At 37.7% G+C, this 18256-nt stretch overlaps 2 protein-coding genes across 2 annotated transcripts in view; one reads left to right on the top strand and one right to left on the bottom strand.

Moving 5' to 3' along the window:
- The window catches only part of EEA1 (early endosome antigen 1), a 160792-nt gene that overhangs the window by 49874 nt on the left and 92662 nt on the right, over positions 1–18256 (bottom strand). Inside the window, exons 12-13 of the mRNA XM_037845172.1 lie at positions 5661–5810; positions 4490–4609 (exon numbers count right to left, since the gene is read on the bottom strand). Coding sequence (XP_037701100.1) covers positions 4490–4609; positions 5661–5810 — 270 coding nt within the window. The remainder of the gene's footprint in view (positions 1–4489; positions 4610–5660; positions 5811–18256) is intronic.
- On the top strand, positions 14288–15523 carry LOC119541336 (eukaryotic initiation factor 4A-III-like). Its single transcript, XM_037845181.1, is given in 1 exon segment — positions 14288–15523. A coding segment is annotated over 1 exon segment (1236 nt).

The following is an 18256-nucleotide window of genomic DNA, read 5'->3' as shown; positions in this document are numbered from 1 at the left end:
GCTGATTACTGCCTCAATCTCTCTGGTCAGTAAGGCCTTTCCCACTGGACAAGCAGGGAAGCCAGCCTTTTCCTGGTTATTCAGTGCCATTACTCTCCATGCAAAAGCTTCATGCTGCTTTGAAGAATGTGTCATTCACTTATTCTACCCTCTACTCTTGTTGCTATTATCTATCTAACTCCCTACCTCATTCACTGAAGACTTCAGACCTGATTTAGTCTTTCTCTCAATCCCAATTTCTGCAAATTTCCTGGAAGATTCAAAATACACAGAGAATTAAGAACATAGCCTCAACATTCAAGTCATTTTAATTCCTGAATCTTAACTCGTTCTACATTGCAATCACTCACTCATAGGATTTTGTAATCCCCTGAAATTGTTCCAAAGGAAAAATTCCAAGAGTCATATTCTGTGATCACAACTTTCTGGTTGTCTTCTCTTTCATGACCTCATTTCTACTCTTCTAAGTCAAAGAGACCTCAATTTCCTTCTAGCTTAATCAGCATAAGCCTGGCTTCCCTTCCTGAACTTCATTTATGGATATGATCTAAACTATTCTTTCAACCACTTGTCCATTTCCTTTCATCCCAAAATTTCCAATACAGCTACCCCAAAAAAGCCCAAACCTACATCAATGTTGCAGTCTGCTTTCTCTACTCCTACATTTCTAAGCACTGTCAGAGAAAAATCACAAAACTCAATAGATTGGTGCCACGAAAAATTTCTGGATTCCAACCTCCATTATATACTCAGAATTATCTTATAGTCCTTTTACTTGGGTGAGGTCTTCACCTCCAAACATAAAAGATTTGATAAACTCTCTAAATTTTCAATCTCTACCTGCCTGACATTAAGCTACTATTACCTCCAACTTTATCCAAAAAATGTAGATTTTTAGGAATGATCTACCTTGATTTTCTATTCTCTTAACTATAAACTTACATACATCCATATTTACCTCCTTTCCTCAGACTTTGGAGGATAAGTTCAAATTTGGCCCCTCCACTGTGTCAGTAAAATAATATCTTCTTATCAATCAATTTCTCTATTAGGCATCTCTCCTTCTTCAATATCCTTAATTATTCCGTCTCTACTAGTCCCTTTGTCCTGAGACTATAAATATATTCAGGTCTGGCTCATTCTCAAAAGCCCCCTGGCCACACCCCCTCTAGTTTCCATCCAGTCTTACACAATTCCCCTTTAAATTTCAAAAGTAATGTATACTTTACTTTTCCAACTTCATCACTTATTTACTAGTCAATTAAAAGTCAGACTTTCATCTCTATCACTTTATTGAAATTAAGTTTAACAAGGTCACCAATTTACTTCTTAACTGCCTAATCCAATGGACTTTTTTCTATCACACTGAGCATCCCCATAACACACCTGCATTTGAAGTTGCTGATCACTCCCAACTTTTGACTCTCCTATTCCTTTGGCTCCCACTCTGCAGGTTCTCCTTAATTAATCTAATCATTCTCTCCTTCTTTGGGCTGCTCTTCCCCTACCCATCATCCCACAAGTGCAGAGTTTCTGTTAGTGGTTGCCTATTTTTTCTCATTCTACACTCTCATTGGCTGATCACAACCATTCAAATAATTCTATTTACCCCCTATATACTGATGTCTCTCAAAGCTATATATTAGCATGGTCCCTTCCCCCATGCTTTAAATTTATCCCATAATAGACTCAAGAAAACATGTCCAAAACCGAACTCAATGCATTCCCCTATAAAACGTCCATTTGTCTCATGTTCACCAATACAGTTGATGACCCCTTCTTTTAGCCTGCACCCAGTGTTATCAATCTGGAAGTTATTTCCTATATCCTTCATTCTCTACATCTAATATGTCCACAGGTCCAATTTATTTTAACTCCCAAGTATTTCTCATGTTCCTAAAGTCATTTTTAACAACTGCCTGAACTAATACCCTTATTTTTCATCTAAACTACTGCATATATTATTAGTCTTTTAACAGATTTCCTATTTCAGGATCTTTCCTCCCAAATCTATCTTTCATACAACCACAAGAATAATCTATTTACAAAGCAAATTTGACTTTGTCACGTCTATCTTAAAGCCCTTCAATACCTTTCTATCTTCAAGAATAAATATCACACAAGGCCTTCCATAAACTTAACCCTAACACTCTGGTCTCTTCTCCAAATAATCTATTCCTTATACTTTAATCTCCAGCAAAACCCAGTCGTTTAGTTTGTAACAGCCTCAGCGTCCTTTTCCTTATAACTTTCACCTGTAGTATACTCCTCACTATCACTACCTTTGCACCCCAGGAACATTTACTTATACTTTGTTACTTCAAAGTTTTCCATGACTGCTCTTTTTCAGACCCTCTCTAGGTTACATAACTGCCCTTCATGCTACCATAATAATTTTACATACACATATATACCGAACTATATTCATTGCACCTCTTTTATGTTTTTAGGATTTCTCATGTTTCCAAAATGAGGGACTTTGCCTGGTCTCTTTCTCATCCTTTTCTCACTCCTGCCAAGAGAATAAGAAGTTAACTTATTGGAAAGTTTGGAATAAGGAACTATGCATGTTTAACTCAGGGCCTCACTCTCCCCTCAGTTTGAGAGGCAAACTGCCTATAAGAAGATGAAAGGCTGACTTTTCCAGCTTTTTCTGTGGCTGGATGGATAAAATTAATTCTAGGGTACAGTATAAGAAAGTGTACTTCGTTACATATTAATGCCAACTTCTCTACCCTAGCTTTACTACTCCATTTATTTCCTATCCTTCACAGTATAACTTCTAGAAAAAGTTATACTATAGTTACCATATCAGACTTCTTTCTTTCCATTCTTTCTCGAAACCCTCTCCAATCATACTTTCATCCCACCTTCTCTACCCAAATTACTCTTATCAATATCACCAGTGACCTCCATGTTGCCAAATCCAATGGGATTCTCAGTCTTCATCTTGCTTGACCTCCATCCTTCCTATTTCCCAGGACAAAATTCAGAGTCATCATTGACTTCTCTCTCACACTTCATATCTAATTCATCAGTAAATCCTGCCAAACTTTACCTTTAAAATATATCCAGAATCTGACCATTTCTTACTACCTACACTGTTTACAACCTGGTCCAAGCAATATCATTTCTTGTCTGAATTATTACAGTAGTCTCTTAACTAGTTTCTCTGCTTCCACTTGTGTATCCCTATAGTCTACTCTCAACAAAGAAGCCAGAGTAATCCTGTGAAATTATAAATCAGATCATGTCATTCCTGCTTAGAACCCTCCAAGGGCTCTTCATCTCACGCAGAGGAAAAGAGTGCCCTTAAAATGATCTGTGAGGCTCTACATGTTCTGATCCCTGTTATCTCTATGACCGTGTCTCTCAGAACTCTTCTCATTGCTCATGCCACTCCAGCCACTGGCTTCTGCTGTTTCGTAGACATGATCCTGCCTTAAGACCTTTAAATGCACTGTTTCCTCTACCTAAAAAGCTCTTTTCTCTGATATCCACATGCCTCATCAGGTCTCTCGTCTCTCAGAATGAACTTCCCAGGCAATCCTAAACAACACTGCAATCCTACCTCCAACCCAAGATACTTCCTACTTCCCACCTCTCCTTTTTTCATCTCCATAACACTTATCACTATCTAATATACTGTATATTTTGCTTATTTATCTTGGTTACTGTTTGTCTCACTAAACTCCATGAAAGCAGATATTTTTGCCTGCTTTTTTCACTGCTGTACCCATAAAATTAGGCAAAGAGCAGACATTAATAAATATTTGTTGACTGACTGAATAAAAGAACAAATAAATTAATCTAATATTTTGATCTCTGTGCATTTGACTCCACACAACTCTCCAAAGTCAGAAGAGAAAAGGAGGCATATTACTTATTGCCTCCCTTAAACTCCAACAGTCTGTATTTACATGATTACACTGTCATTTCCTAGAGGTTGAGCACTGTGTTATGCTCATCTCTTTATTTTCAGTGCTTAGCACACTGTCTGACATGTAGTACTCAACAGTATTCAATAAATTAATCGAAGAATGAGAGAACAAATGAAAATCAAAAATCAATCTCATTTTAAATAATTGGTGAGCCTCCCCTCACCATAATAAGACAAAAACTTCACCTATTTTCAGTCTTCTAAGCTATACTTTAAATCTGTATTTTCATCCCAATCACTTATTTTCCATATGTACAACTGCAATGTTCAAAATAATGGTTATGAAGCAGGGAAAGACATGACCAACAAGTACTACATTCTACTGCAGGAAATACAAAACATTCCCTTAACTGAGCTAACTAAACCAAGAAATTTTATTTGCATATTAAAAAACTTTTCAAATAAGATATTTTATGAATAAGCTCAATAAATAATTTAAAAATACATTTCAAAAAATTTTCAACATAGTAATTGAAAGAAAAGGGGTTTTCTGGTTTTATCATAACAGAAGAATAATGATTTGGTTTAATCTTTTTCTGAAATTTTTACCTGGGCTTCTCGAAGTTTTGCTGTAGTACTTTGCTGAAGTGCTTGTTGTTCTTGATGTTGTTGCTTTGTTTTATCTAATTGATGCTGCAAGTCTGTGGAACTTGTTACTTTTTCCTTCAACTTAAAAGAAAAAAGGTAGATGGTCAGTTAATAACTTAAAGCTATAATGCTCTCGTTCATAAATTTATGGAATTATTCAAATCTCACAATTCTCAAATCTGAATAGAAAACTAAACTCACTAAGTATAAACATCAACTTTAAAAGCAGTGTCTCTAACAAAAAAAAATTTTAAGCATTATCTCACTACTAGTAAAATCCAAATCTCATGATGAAGAAACTGTTCTCTAGGAATAGACTCTCATCCTGAGAAGAATACAATTCCTTCTCCAAGGTTGGCATTTACTTTATTATTGGGTTTTGTATATTAATATGCTCAAAGAATTAATTCTTACAAATTATTTATACTAATATCTAAACCACAGTGTCACTATTAGTTTTATTTTTTCCACAAAAATTGTAAGTGTCACTTACTGGAAAATAATAGGATCATCTACCACATCTAAAATTTTGGGTCTAAAAGACAATCTATTGTTGAAGCTACAGATTTTAGTTGTGAATGTTTGTTCAATTCTAATTAATGGTAACTTTGACCTTAACCATATTATCAGTATCATTTTTAGCAACCACAACTTTAACCAGGGTAGCGTTCAAACTTACACCTAATTTTTTAAAGTGAAACTCCTTAAATGCAAGCTTAAAGTTTATATGTACCAACTCAACATCATTAATGATCCTTACCAATGTTCACTGTTCATTGATTCATTAGTAAGTTGACACTTCCTGGATAGGAAGACTCTTCCTTCAACAGCCTGACATAGTTTTATCTCCAGAATTTTTCCTGCCTCAAGTTGAAAGAGTAGTCTTTTCTGTCCTTTTCTTGTTTTTGTTTTTGACAACTTGAGGGTATACAATCATAACAAAATGATTTAATGTAGGCAATAGGGAAGACTTTTAATTAGGAAGAAATAAAAGTCTCAATATATAGATATAAAAATAAATGTCCAATTAAATCTCTTGAAAATTAAAAGACTGATGAACCATAGCAATATAAAAATGCCTCAAACTATCAATAAATTTGCTAATATAAACTCATTTGAAATGCTAGTTTACCTCTTCCTCTAAACGAGAAAACTTGAGTTGCAGATCAGCCATTTGTTGTTCTTTATCCATCAGCTTTTCACTTGAAAGCTGTCTCTGCTCCTTCAGCCTCCCATGAGCTTCCCCTAGTTGGCGCTCTGTCTCCAGAAGTTTGCTATGTAACTTTAAAAAAGAAAAAAACATAAATCGTGTGTATAAACACACACACCACTACCATGACTACCAACTACTTTCCAACGTTTTACTTTTCACCAGTATAAGTGTAAAATTGTAATTTGCACCATACTTTGGGGAAATTAAGATATTATAGAACAATTCTAACTACAAATGGATTTTCATCGCATGCAGGTAGTTGTTTTGTTTTGCTTTTTGCTCTCTTAAAAAAAATACAGTGGACCAGAGGCTCTAGTTTGGATATATGTTGGTATCACTTGAGGAATTTAAAATAATAAATGAAAATTAAAAATTAAGACACTCAGGACACACTCAGACCTATGCCACAATATTTTTTAAAGTTCCACAGTGATTCTTGTTGGTTTTCCCTAGTTAAGAAACACCACAATAAAATTCTCATATTTGGTTACTGAACAGAGCCAAAAGCATTCCCCAAGTCCTCAAACTGGCACAGTCAGAACTAAAGGAGAATTTTGCCCTTGGGCTAAAAACCATCACTCTCTCAAATTCTTTATTTTCTCTAATATCAACAGAAACAGCAGTTGATTTTTCTTGGGGGGAAGGGGGGAGAAAGAAAGGAGCATGTTTTTTCATGAAAAAATTTCTAAAAGTTTGTATTAATTTCAGAAGAAATAAATGTGTTGGGAGTGTGGAACAAAAGAGCTGTTGCTTGGAGATAAGGGTGGGAGACACTTCTTCCTGAGTTACGCACTAAGTGCCCCTACATACCAGTCGCGTAACACATCAAATCAAATGCATGTGTTCCAGCGAAATTAAAAATCACTAACAAGCATTTTAGACAACGGTTTCCAGCAAAACTATTCATGTTAAATCTGAAAATATTAATCGTCTTTGTGTCATATTTACATTTATATTTTCTATATTCACATACTGACAAGGAAAAAACAAAGTTCTATCAGAAAAGTAGACACCCAAAATTTTCTTATGGTATGGCTATCAGAATATACCCTAATCTTTATAAAGAAAATCAAAGTTAATTTCTAAAGCAAAACATTGCTTCCATCTAACCAAAGCAAGAATCAGTAATAGTTAGGTAGCATGCATTCATTTTATCCTTGTCCTCATCTAGCAGCCTAACACCTTTCCTTTTTATTCTTCTCCTCTTCCCTTCTCTGGATTAAGTGCACAAACTCAGATTCCACAATATACTTCCAACTCAGCAAAGGGAAAACGCCATGAGTTAGCACTATAGCAACTACCCAACCCTCCTCTCAGACTCACTAAAAAAGTTAGGCTAAATCCTGACAGGCATAAACAAAATTCAATGTAAACTCCATATTTCAAATATCTTGCTGGATGAATCTCCCGAGACCATTGGTAATACATGGATGATCAGACTTCTTGCCTTGAAAGTTTAGATTTAGTACATGTGAGCTTGAGCCCAGGAATCCATGCTTTTATAACAAACACCACATGATTTTTAGTTTTGGGAAAAGCAGAAATCACTTGCTAAAAAGCAACACCTTAAAAAGCTGTAGTTCTCAATCTCAGCTACACAATAAAATCACCAGGGTAACTTCTAAATACCCCAATGTCCAGGCCTATACCAGAAATTCTGATTTAAGCAGATCAAGGGTGAGGCTTTGGCAATGATAATTTTTTAAAATCTTCCCAGGGGATTCTGGTGTGCGGTCAAAGTTGAGAATCATCAACTTAAAGATAACTATTGCTCTAAAGTAAAGATCTAATAAAAAAGGGGAGGAAAAGAAATATGTATTATAAGTAACTTGTCATCATTACTGTCATTACTGTATAATTCCTGATAAATCCCTGATTTTTAATAAAGAAATAAATCTCAAATTAAAGCTGCCCAAGAGTAGAGGCAGGTAAAAGTCACCTAACCAATTATGTCTGTACCATTTTAGAGTAAATATATTAGAGAAAAAGAGGCTAAATTAAGAATAAAATTAAAACATGTTGGAATTATTAATAGAATAGTCTACCTTCAAGTCATATTTTGTGATATACACATACATGTATATGTTCTCAAGTAAACTCAGTTTGTAAACTTACATGCATAATTATTTAGTATACTCCTAATAATGTTTACTAAGTGCCAGGCCGTGTTCTCAATGCTTCATAAATGTATTAACTAATTTAATCCTTATAACAATCCTATGAAGGAGGTTCTATTATTACCTTTATCTTATAGATGAGTAAACTGAGGCACAGATAAGTTACATTACTACCCCAAGATCATATGACTTATAAATCATAGAACTAAGATTTATACCCAGGTAGTTAGTTTCCAAATCCATGCTCATATCCACCATGCTATTCTGCTTCTGAAGACAGCCTGTTAAATAATTTTTAGAAATTAAATTGATGACATCTAGATTTTTAATTATGTAACAAATCATTTTCTATACCTCTGTGGCTTTTTATTGGTGCTCATTTACACAAGTTTGAAGAATATAGGCCACTTTGTTTTCAAGACCTTTTTCACAGTTGCCAGCTATCTAACTTTGCCAGCACTATAATGGGTGCTGAGGATATAAGCAGAGAGCCAAATAGAGCCAATTCATGCCCACACTCTTTAAAGGTACTGAAAAAAGTCAGGTTCACTTCCATTCATCCAATGAATATTTACCAAAAGCCCTGAGAATAGAGGCTTATAAGGTTGAAAAAAAAAAAAAAAAATCCCTGACATTAGGAAACTCACAGTCTAATGGGGGATACTGGACAATATACAAGTTAACAAAAAATAAATAAATATGCAATGTAAAGTGCTATAAAGAAGGGAAAAGATATTTTTAAAAGCTTGCTGAGATAAAAGAGGCCACAGAAGTATAGAAAATAAGCTATCTAAATAGAATGGTCCTAGAAGGCCTTATCAAGAAAATGACATCTGAACCAGACTGAAAAACTATAATTGAGAGAACTCTAAGAAGAAAAAAACACAGGCAAAGGACATAAGGCATGAAAGAGCTTGAAGCATTGCTGTGTTTGAGGAAGCAAAAGTAGATCAAAATGAGGTGAGTGTGAAGATATAAGCATAGGCCAAACTATATACAGAGGCTTATATGTCAAAGTAAGAAATCTGGATTTAATTCAACATTTAATGTGAAATTATTGGTGATGGTAAGCAGAAGAATAAAGTGATATCCCTCACGTTTTAAAAAGATGCCTCTAGCCATTTGATGGAGAATAGATTAAGGAGGTCATCAGAAGGGAAACTTGTAAAAAAGCTAATACAGTGGTCTAGGCTTAGAACAAGGGTAGTGGCAGCACAGATGTGGAGAAGTAGATGGATTTGAGATATATTTTGAAGGTAGAATCCAGACAGCACTGAAAGAAAGAAGATAAATGGTACTACTTCAAGATCTTCAGCATGATCTCCTTATTTTGTTTGGAATTGTGATTGACCAAAAAACCGCATATTCAAGTCAGTTTAAAAATAGATCTTTCAGTAGCCACCCCCCCAATTCCTAATACTCCTCCTTCCACTCACAAATAAAATACAAATTCTTCATCCTGCTATTCAAGATCCCACATAACAGAGTCTATTTTGAGTCACTATAGTCAACTGCTGTTGTATATACCCAATCTTAAGAGCAAATCAGCATCCCTTCCTTTTTCTTAAAACTCTTTCTCACCACTAGTTTACTAGTATTAGTCCCTCTACCCAGAATACCCTCCTGCCTTGAAACTGCCACTTGTCAAAATGCTATTCAATATTCACAATTTTCAAGCACCACCTCTCTCATACACAGCTTCTCCTGATCACATAACTGAACAAACTAATTACACACTATGAAGTACTATGGGAGGAGGGGCAGGGAATAGAAGAGGGGAAATCTTCTGAATTCCCATAGTATACGGAATCATTTTATTATAATTCTCATGCTTTTTGGTACAGGATAGTATTTGCTTTGCCCTCTCTCAGACAGTTACATAATCATTAAAGGTAGGTATTGTTTCCAAATCATTTCTGTATCTCATAGTAAATGAAACATGGTATCCTTTAGAAAGTATAAATACTCAATTTGTTTATCTGAACTGAAAGTCAAATATAAGTTGTTATTCACTGATACGTCCATGCTTCTGTCACCTTCTACTATGAATTCATACATTTATTCTTTCACTCATTCACTCAAATATTTGGTGATTAACAAGCAATGGGCCAGGAAAAGAGGATAAAAATGAACAAGACATGATATCTGCACTCAAAGAGTTCACAGTGTAGTGCAGAAAGACAAATACACAAGAGAAAATAATATCCTATACTAAGTAACATGGCCAAGGTATGTGCATGTGTAAGCCATTTATTTGGGGGATGGGGAGATGAGGCGGAGTGTCAATGTTTGGAAAAGCATTTCTAGAAAAGTGACAATTTAAGTAAGTAGTATTTATTAAGATGAAGAGTAATAGGAAGAATATCTTAAGCCAAGGAGACAGAATGACTGAAGTCACAAAAGCAAGGTACAGCATAACATGTAGAATAAAAGCAAAAAATATTTCTGTATTCTTGCACTGGGGAGTAAAAGACAAGGGTAAGAAAGAGATAGAGCTGAAGAGGTGGGTAAACAAGGTCACTGGGTACACTGTATACCATAATGAGGCACCTGGACTCAATCCCATGAGCCAGAGGAGCTATTAAAGGGTTTAGAACAAAGTTGGAACATGGTAAGATTTGCTTTTAAGATAGATTACTCTGGGGACTATATGGAAAATCAATTTGGAAGGAATGAGACTAAAGGCACAGAGATCAGGTTGAACATGTTAGAGTGGTTTAAGAAAGAGATGAGAAGAACAAACTAGGGCAGTGGAAATAGGGATGGATATGAGAAAACAGGTAGAGAAATATTCCTAACTATTCTGATCCATGGAACTCAACAGTCTAATCTTAAAAATTGGTGATACCTTATACAAAAATCAACTTGAAATGGATCAAAGACCTAAACGTTAGCACCAAGACCATAAGACTCCTAGAAGAAAATGTAGGGCAATATCTTAAAGATCTTGTGATAGGAGGTGGTTTCCTAGATCTCACACCCAAGAACAAATAGACAAATGGGATCCCCTCAAAATTAAACACTTTTGTACATCAAAGGACTTTGTCAGAAAAATAAAAAGGCAAACTACGCAATGAGAGATGATATTTTGAAACCACATATCAGATAAGGGTTTAATATCCCGAATATATAAAGGAATCCTAAAAATCAACAACAGAAAGAAAATCCAATCAAAAAATGGGCAAAATACACGGACAGACACTTTTCTGAAGAGGAAATACAAATGGCTCAAAAACATATGAAAAAATGCTCAACTTCACTGGCTATTAGGGAAATGAAAATAAAAACTACAATGAGATATCATCTCACACCTACCAGAATGGCCATTATCCAAAAAACAGAAAATTACAAGTGCTGGAGAAGATGTAGAGAAAGAGACACACTTATTCCTTGTTGGAGGGAATGTAGAATGGTGCAACCACTCTGGAAGACAGTGTGGAGGTTCCTCAGGAAGCTAAGTATAGATTTGCCACACGACCCAGCTATTCTATTGCTAGGTATATACTCAGAGGAACTGAAACTTAAGACACAAATGGACATTTGTAAACCAATGTTTATTGCAGCATTATTTACAATTGCCAAGAGATGGAAACAGCCCAAATGTCCACCAGATGAGTGGATAAACAAACTGTGGTATATACACATGATGGAATATTATGCAGCTGTAAGACAGAACAAAGACATGGAACATAAAATAATATGGATGAACCTTGAGGACATTATGTTGAGTGAAGTTAGCCAGAACAAAACGACAGATACTGTATGGACTCACTAATATGAACAAACATTGATGAACAAACTTTGAGAGTTAAAAGCTGACAATATAGGCTACCAGGAGATAGGAAGAGGGTAGAGATCAGGCGTTTGATGCTGAAAGACTATAGAATGTTTAGCAGGATTGATTCTATAGATCCAGAAATAGATAGCATAATACTGTTTTATGGTAGCACAATATTGTAAGTACACTGAACAAAGATGTCTGCGAGTAAAGCTGAAAGAGGTGGGATAAGAGAATGTATGACATCAGAGGTAAAGATAGATAAAGACTGTATAACTTGGCAAAAATTGGAGTGCCAATGACTGTTACTAAATGTACAAGTATGTTTTTACATGTAGGAGAGCAAATGAAAGTCAATCATGCAGAGTGATGAAAAAGGAACGGTATTTGAGAAAAAACATAATCAAATCAAACTGGAGTCTATGGTCAACAGTAATATTGTAACATGCTTCCATTAAATGTAACAAAGGCAACATACCAAAGCTAAGTGTGTATGAGAGGGGGATATAAGGGAGGGATACGAGATTCTTGATAGTGGTGTTATTTTCTGTCCTTACTATTTTATTGTATTGTATGACATATTATTTTTCTTTTTATCATCTTCTTTATTATTCACTAAAAAAAAAAACAACTTTTTTTTTGTTGTAGTAATCAATATGTTCAAGCGCTGATTGTGGTGATAAATGTACAACTTTATGATGATACCATGAACGACTGACAGTACACTGTGGATAAATGTATGGTATGTGAATATAACTCTATAAAATTGTAGGAAAAATACAAATAGGAGTAAAAGTGTTGGAGAAAACATGGAGAGACGGATGTACCTATCTATTGTTGATGAGCAGGCAGAATGGTGAAGACTTTCTGGAGGTCAGTGTGGTGGTTCCACAAAAAGCTAAGTATGTGGGGGCCATAAGGTCATGTAACCTCATTATGGGATATGTAATTGGAAGATCTGAGAGCAGAGACATGAATGGACACTTGCACACTGGTGTTCATGGAGGCAGTATTCATGATTTGCAACGGGTAGAGATGGCCTAAGGGTACACAGACAGAGGAACAGAATGGTGCACTGTGGTGTATGCATACAATGGAATATTGTGCAACTAAGAGAAGGAGTGAAGCTGTGAGACATGCAAGGAGGTGAATGGATCCTGTACACAGCATTTTGAGTGAAGTATGCCAGAAATAAAGGCAAACACTATAATGCCTCACCAATATGGGCTAACTACAATGTGTAAACTCAGAATTGAATCTTAGGGGGAACAATTATTTTAATGGTCCCTAGACTGTAAGCTCTTACAGCAGTCAAATCTATTCCTGAATCATAATGGCTATCTCCAAACTCTGAGAAGCTGATCCCTTAGTGTATAATCTGATTGGTCTCTGGAACACTGGGTATCTCTGTGACTTCTGAAACTCAGAGCTAGAGCTTGGCAGATACGAATGCCAATATTAGCACATACAGCAACTGTTTAAAAAAAAAAAAAAGGCTGAAAAAGAGCCCAGACTTCAATCAGTGATATGAATGAAGCAGATCTGGTTAAGACTAGGGGAAACTGGGCCAAAGGGTAAAGATCAAAACTGACTGTGTTTTAAAACTTCAACTTCCATGTGAGAGCAAGGGAAGAGATGTCTGTTTGGTGCAGGGTCTATATTTTCTCAACAGTATAGCTCTACAGTCAGTTTGTTCAAACACCACAATTACATGGAACTTTGAATAAGAAGTGAGATATGGTAGGTTAGTATGGGTTAGAGTGAAATAGTGACACATCCCAAAGTAATTTGGGAAGAGAATAAAAATGTATTTACAGGGCCCCCCTGAGGAGCTGGGGGAAAATGCAGAAGTGTTGGATTTCCTCAACTGGACTGATACTGATGTTGTCACAAACATTGAGGACTGGTGGTTTGATGTGCTGAGCCCACTACCATGGGACTTACCCTTATGAAGCTCATTACTGCAAAGGAGAGGCTAAACTTGCATATAACTGTGCCTACAGTCTCCCCCTGAGCCCCTCTTTGTTGCTCAGATGTGGCCCTCTCTCTCTAACTGAGCCATCTCGACAGATGAACTCACTGCCCTCTCCGCTATGTGGGACCTGACTCCCAGGGGTGTAAACCTCCCTGGCAACACAGAATATGACTCCCAGGGATGAATCTGGACCCAGCATCATGGGATAGAGAATATCTTCTTGACCAAAAGGAGGATGCAAAATGAAATGAAATTAAGTTTCAGTGGATAAGAGAATTCAAATGGAGTCGAGAAGTCACTCTGGTGGACATTCTTATGCACTATATAGATAACACCTCTTAGGATTTACTGTATTGGAATAGCTAGAAGTAAATACCTGAAACTATCAAACTCCAATCCAGTAATCTGGACTCCTGAAGACAATTGTATTACAATGTAGATTACAAGGGGTGACAGTGTGATTGTGAAAACCTTGTGGATCACACTCTCTTTATCTAGTGTATGGATGGATGAGTAGAAAAATGGGGACAAAAACTAAATGAAAAATAGGGTAGGATGGGGGGGAATGATTTGGGTCTTCTTTTTTACTTTTATTTGTTATTCTTTTTCTGATTCTTTCTGACGCAAGAAAAATTTTCAAAAACAGATTGGGTTGGCTCTCAGCAGCCTCGGAATCATGGCGGCCACGGCCATGATGGCCATATTGGGCTCCGCGTGGAAGTGGCTGCTCAAAGAGGAAGACATGACCAAGGTGGAGTTTGAGACCAGCGAGGAGGTGGATGTGACCCCCACATTCGACACCATGGGCCTGCGGGAGGACCTGCTGCGCGGCATCTACGCCTACGGTTTTGAGAAGCCGTCTGCAATTCAACAGCAGGCTACTGAGCAGATAATCAAAGGGAGAGACATCATTGCACAGTCCCAGTCCGGCACGGGCAAGATAGCGACTTCCAGCATTTCAGTCCTGCAGTGTTTGGATATTCAGGTTCGTGAAACCCAAGCTTTGATCTTGACTCCAACAAGAGAGTTAGCGGTACAGATTCAAAAGGGCCTGCTCACTCTGAGAGACTACGTGAACGTCCAGTGCCACGCCTGCATTGGGGGCACAAACATGGGGGAGGATATCATGAAGCTGGACTATGGGCAGCACGTTGTGGCCGGCACACCAGGGCGTGTTTTTGACATGATTCGCCACAGAAGTTTAAGGACACATGCTATCAAGATGTTGGTTTTGGACGAGGCTGATGAAATGTTGAGCAAAGGTTTCAAAGAACAGATTTACGACGTGTACAGATATCTGCCCCCAGCCACACAGGTGGTGCTGATCAGCGCCATGCTGCCCCACGAAATCCTGGAGATGACCAGCAAGTTCATGACGGATCCCATCCGCATCTTGGTAAAATGTGAAGAACTGACTCTAGAAGGCATCAAACAGTTTTTTGTGGCCGTGGAAAGAGAAGAGTGGAAATTTGACACGTTGTGTGATCTCTACGACACAGTCACCATTACGCAAGCAGTCATCTTCTGTAATACTAAAAGGAAGGTCAACTGGCTGACGGAGAAGATGAGAGAAGCCAATTTCACAGTCTCGTCGATGCACGGGGACATGCCACAGAAGGAGCGCGAGTCCATCATGAAGGAGTTCCGCTCCGGCGCCAGCTGCGTCCTCATTTCCACGGATGTCTGGGCCCGGGGGCTGGACATGCCTCAGGTGTCCCTCATCATCAACTATGACCTGCCCAACAACAGAGAGCTGTACATCCACAGAATCAGGCGGCAGGGTCGGTAGGGCCGCAAGGGTGTGGCCATCAACTTTGTGAAGAACGATGACATCCGTATTCTCCAGGACATCGAGCAGTACTACTCCACCCAGATCGATGAGATGCCCATGAACATTGCTGATCTGATCTGAAGGGCGTCTCGCTGCGCTGAGAACAAGTAGAGACTGGACCTTCTTGTGCTCCCCCGTATTACCTGATGAGGGTTCATAGGAACCCTCTCCTCACAACCCACCCCAGGGAAACCCCCAGCATCCCTGCCATCTTTTCTAACCAATATGTAAATAAATTGTTGCTTTAAGTATTTTTCATTAAACATTTAAAACTTTAAAAAATAAAATTGGGTTGATGAATGCATAACTATATAATGGTACTGTGAGCAGTTGATTGTACACCATGGATGTCTATATGGTATGTGAATATATTTCAATAAAATTGAATTTAATTTAAAAAAATTGGTGATAGTAGGAGGTGGGGCAAAATGGAAGCATAGGGAGGTATGGAATTTAGTCAGTCCCCTAGAGCAACTAGTAAATAGTCAGGAACAACTGAAGTGGGGACATCTGTGACCAGACAACATCATACACCAGTTAGGAATGTGTGGAATGGCTGAGATCACAGCATAGAACTATAAGTAAAGCTCCCAAACTGCAGAGCTGGTCACCCTCCCCACTGGCAAGGCAGGCTGAATTGCAAAACTTTGCTGTGGAAAAAAGCAGCAGTCCCTGAGGGGAACAAGGGAATGTAGCTCAACCAAGTTCCAACTGCAATTTTAATTAACAAATTTGGACTACTGAATACATGCTACAAAAACAGATAAAACCGGAGCAAGCAGGAAGGAACCTGGAAGTTATTCCTGGCAGAGAGGAGACAGGGCTGATGGGGAAAAAAAAAATACATAAATAAATTAAAATAGAGGTTTTTGGAGTCTACTGAGCTCAGAATACTGAAAAAGGGCTATGTCCCAAGAAAAGGGGAACAAAGAACTGGGTAGTAACTCTGGTCCTTGCCTCATAAACTGGAGGGCTGGGGACTGGCTCTGAAAAGGGGACTATCTTACTTTTTTCCTGTTTTTTATCTCTCATTCTAAGTAGCTCATTAGAGAATGCCCCAGGCTGTTTCACTTATCAGTTCCGACCCAGCCAATAGTGGAGTGAATATGTCAAAGAGTCAAAGGAAAAACTCAAGTGTAGGAGACAATTCCCTAAAGGGCTTATCTTCCCTAAGAAAAGGTGGGGGGGGCAGGGCCCAGCCCAAGTGGTGGCCCTCCCTCAAAGAACTCAGACCCCAGGATCTGGGGGTGTGGGGGGCAGGGAACACAAATAGCCTAAGCTTGGCTTCTGACACCCTCGGTTCCTGGCCAGGATGGAGTCTACTGAGAATTAAATACATTGCACCTCTTTATGCCAGAGGGGAGCTGAGGGCTGACAAGCACCACCTGCTATGCAGCATAGGAAAAGTACAGAGTCTACAAGCCTCACAGGAAAGTCTCACAATCTTCTTGGTCTCACCCTGAGGGAAACCTGATACTGAATACAGTCTCTCACCGAGACATGGACCCATTCGGTCTGAGAAAATCCAACTGGGGTAATCAAGGAAACCAGATGCTTAGACAACAAAAAATTATAAATCACACTAGGAAAAATGAAGAAAAGGCCCAGTGAAAGGAACAAACTTACACTTCAACTGAGATACAGAAATTGAAACAACTAATTATTAATCAAAAAAATCTCCTAAATCAATTCAAAAATCAAATCAACAAGCTGAGGGTAGATATGGCAAAAGAGATGAAGGATATAAAGCAGACATTGGGCAAACATAAGAAGGAACTTGAAAATTTGAAAAAACACTTGTCAGAACTCATGGGAACGAAAGGCACAATAGAAGAGATAAAACACAATGGAGACATACAACAGGAGATCTGAAGAGGTATAAGAAAGGATTCAAGAACTGGAAGACAGGGCAGCTAAAACCTTACACACAAAAGAACAGATAGGGAAAAGAAAGGAAAAATATGAGCACGGTCTCAGAGAAATGAAAGACAACATGAAGAGAAAATATACATGTCATGGGTGTCCCAGAAAGAGAAGAGAAGAGAAAAGGGGCAGAAACAATAAGGGAGGAAATAATCACTGAAAACTTCCCATGTTTCTGAAAGACATAAAATTACAGATCCAAGAAGCACAGCATACCCCAAACAGAACAGATCCAAGTAGGTCAAATCCAAGACACTTAATAATCAGATAATCAAATATCAAAGACAAAGAGAGAACTCTGAAAGCAGCAAGAGAAAAGTGATCCATCACATACAAAGGAAGCTCAATAAGACTATGTGTGGATTTCTCAGTAGAAACTATGGAGGTGAGAAGGCAATGATAAGGTATATTTAAGATACTGAAAGAGAAAAACTGCAAACCAAGAATTCTATATCAGGCAAAACTGTCCTTCAAAAATGAGGGAGAGTTTAAAATATTTTCAGACAGACACTGAGAGAGTTTGTGAACAAGATACCTGCTCTACAAGAAATACTAAAGGGAGCCCTACGGGCAGATAGGAAAAGACAGGAGAGAGAGGTTTAGAGAAGAGTGTAGAAATGAAGACTATCAGTAAGGGTAAAAAGAGAGAAAGGGAAAAAATAAAAATAAAATAAGATATGACATATAAAATCCAAAAGTCAAAATGTAGACAGTAGACATTACATTGACTGAAATTAGCCAGAAACAAAAGGATGGATACTGTATGGTCTCACTAAGCTGGACTAACATTGATGAATGAAATTTGAGAGTTGAGAACACAGGTTATCAGGAGATAGACAGAGATTAGAGATCGGGCATTTGATACTGAAGGAGCACAGGAGGTTCAACAGG

Source organism: Choloepus didactylus, chromosome 8 (assembly GCF_015220235.1).
Source record: "Choloepus didactylus isolate mChoDid1 chromosome 8, mChoDid1.pri, whole genome shotgun sequence".
NCBI classification, from domain to species: domain Eukaryota; kingdom Metazoa; phylum Chordata; class Mammalia; order Pilosa; family Megalonychidae; genus Choloepus; species Choloepus didactylus.
This window is presented reverse-complemented; position numbering and strand designations above follow the sequence as displayed.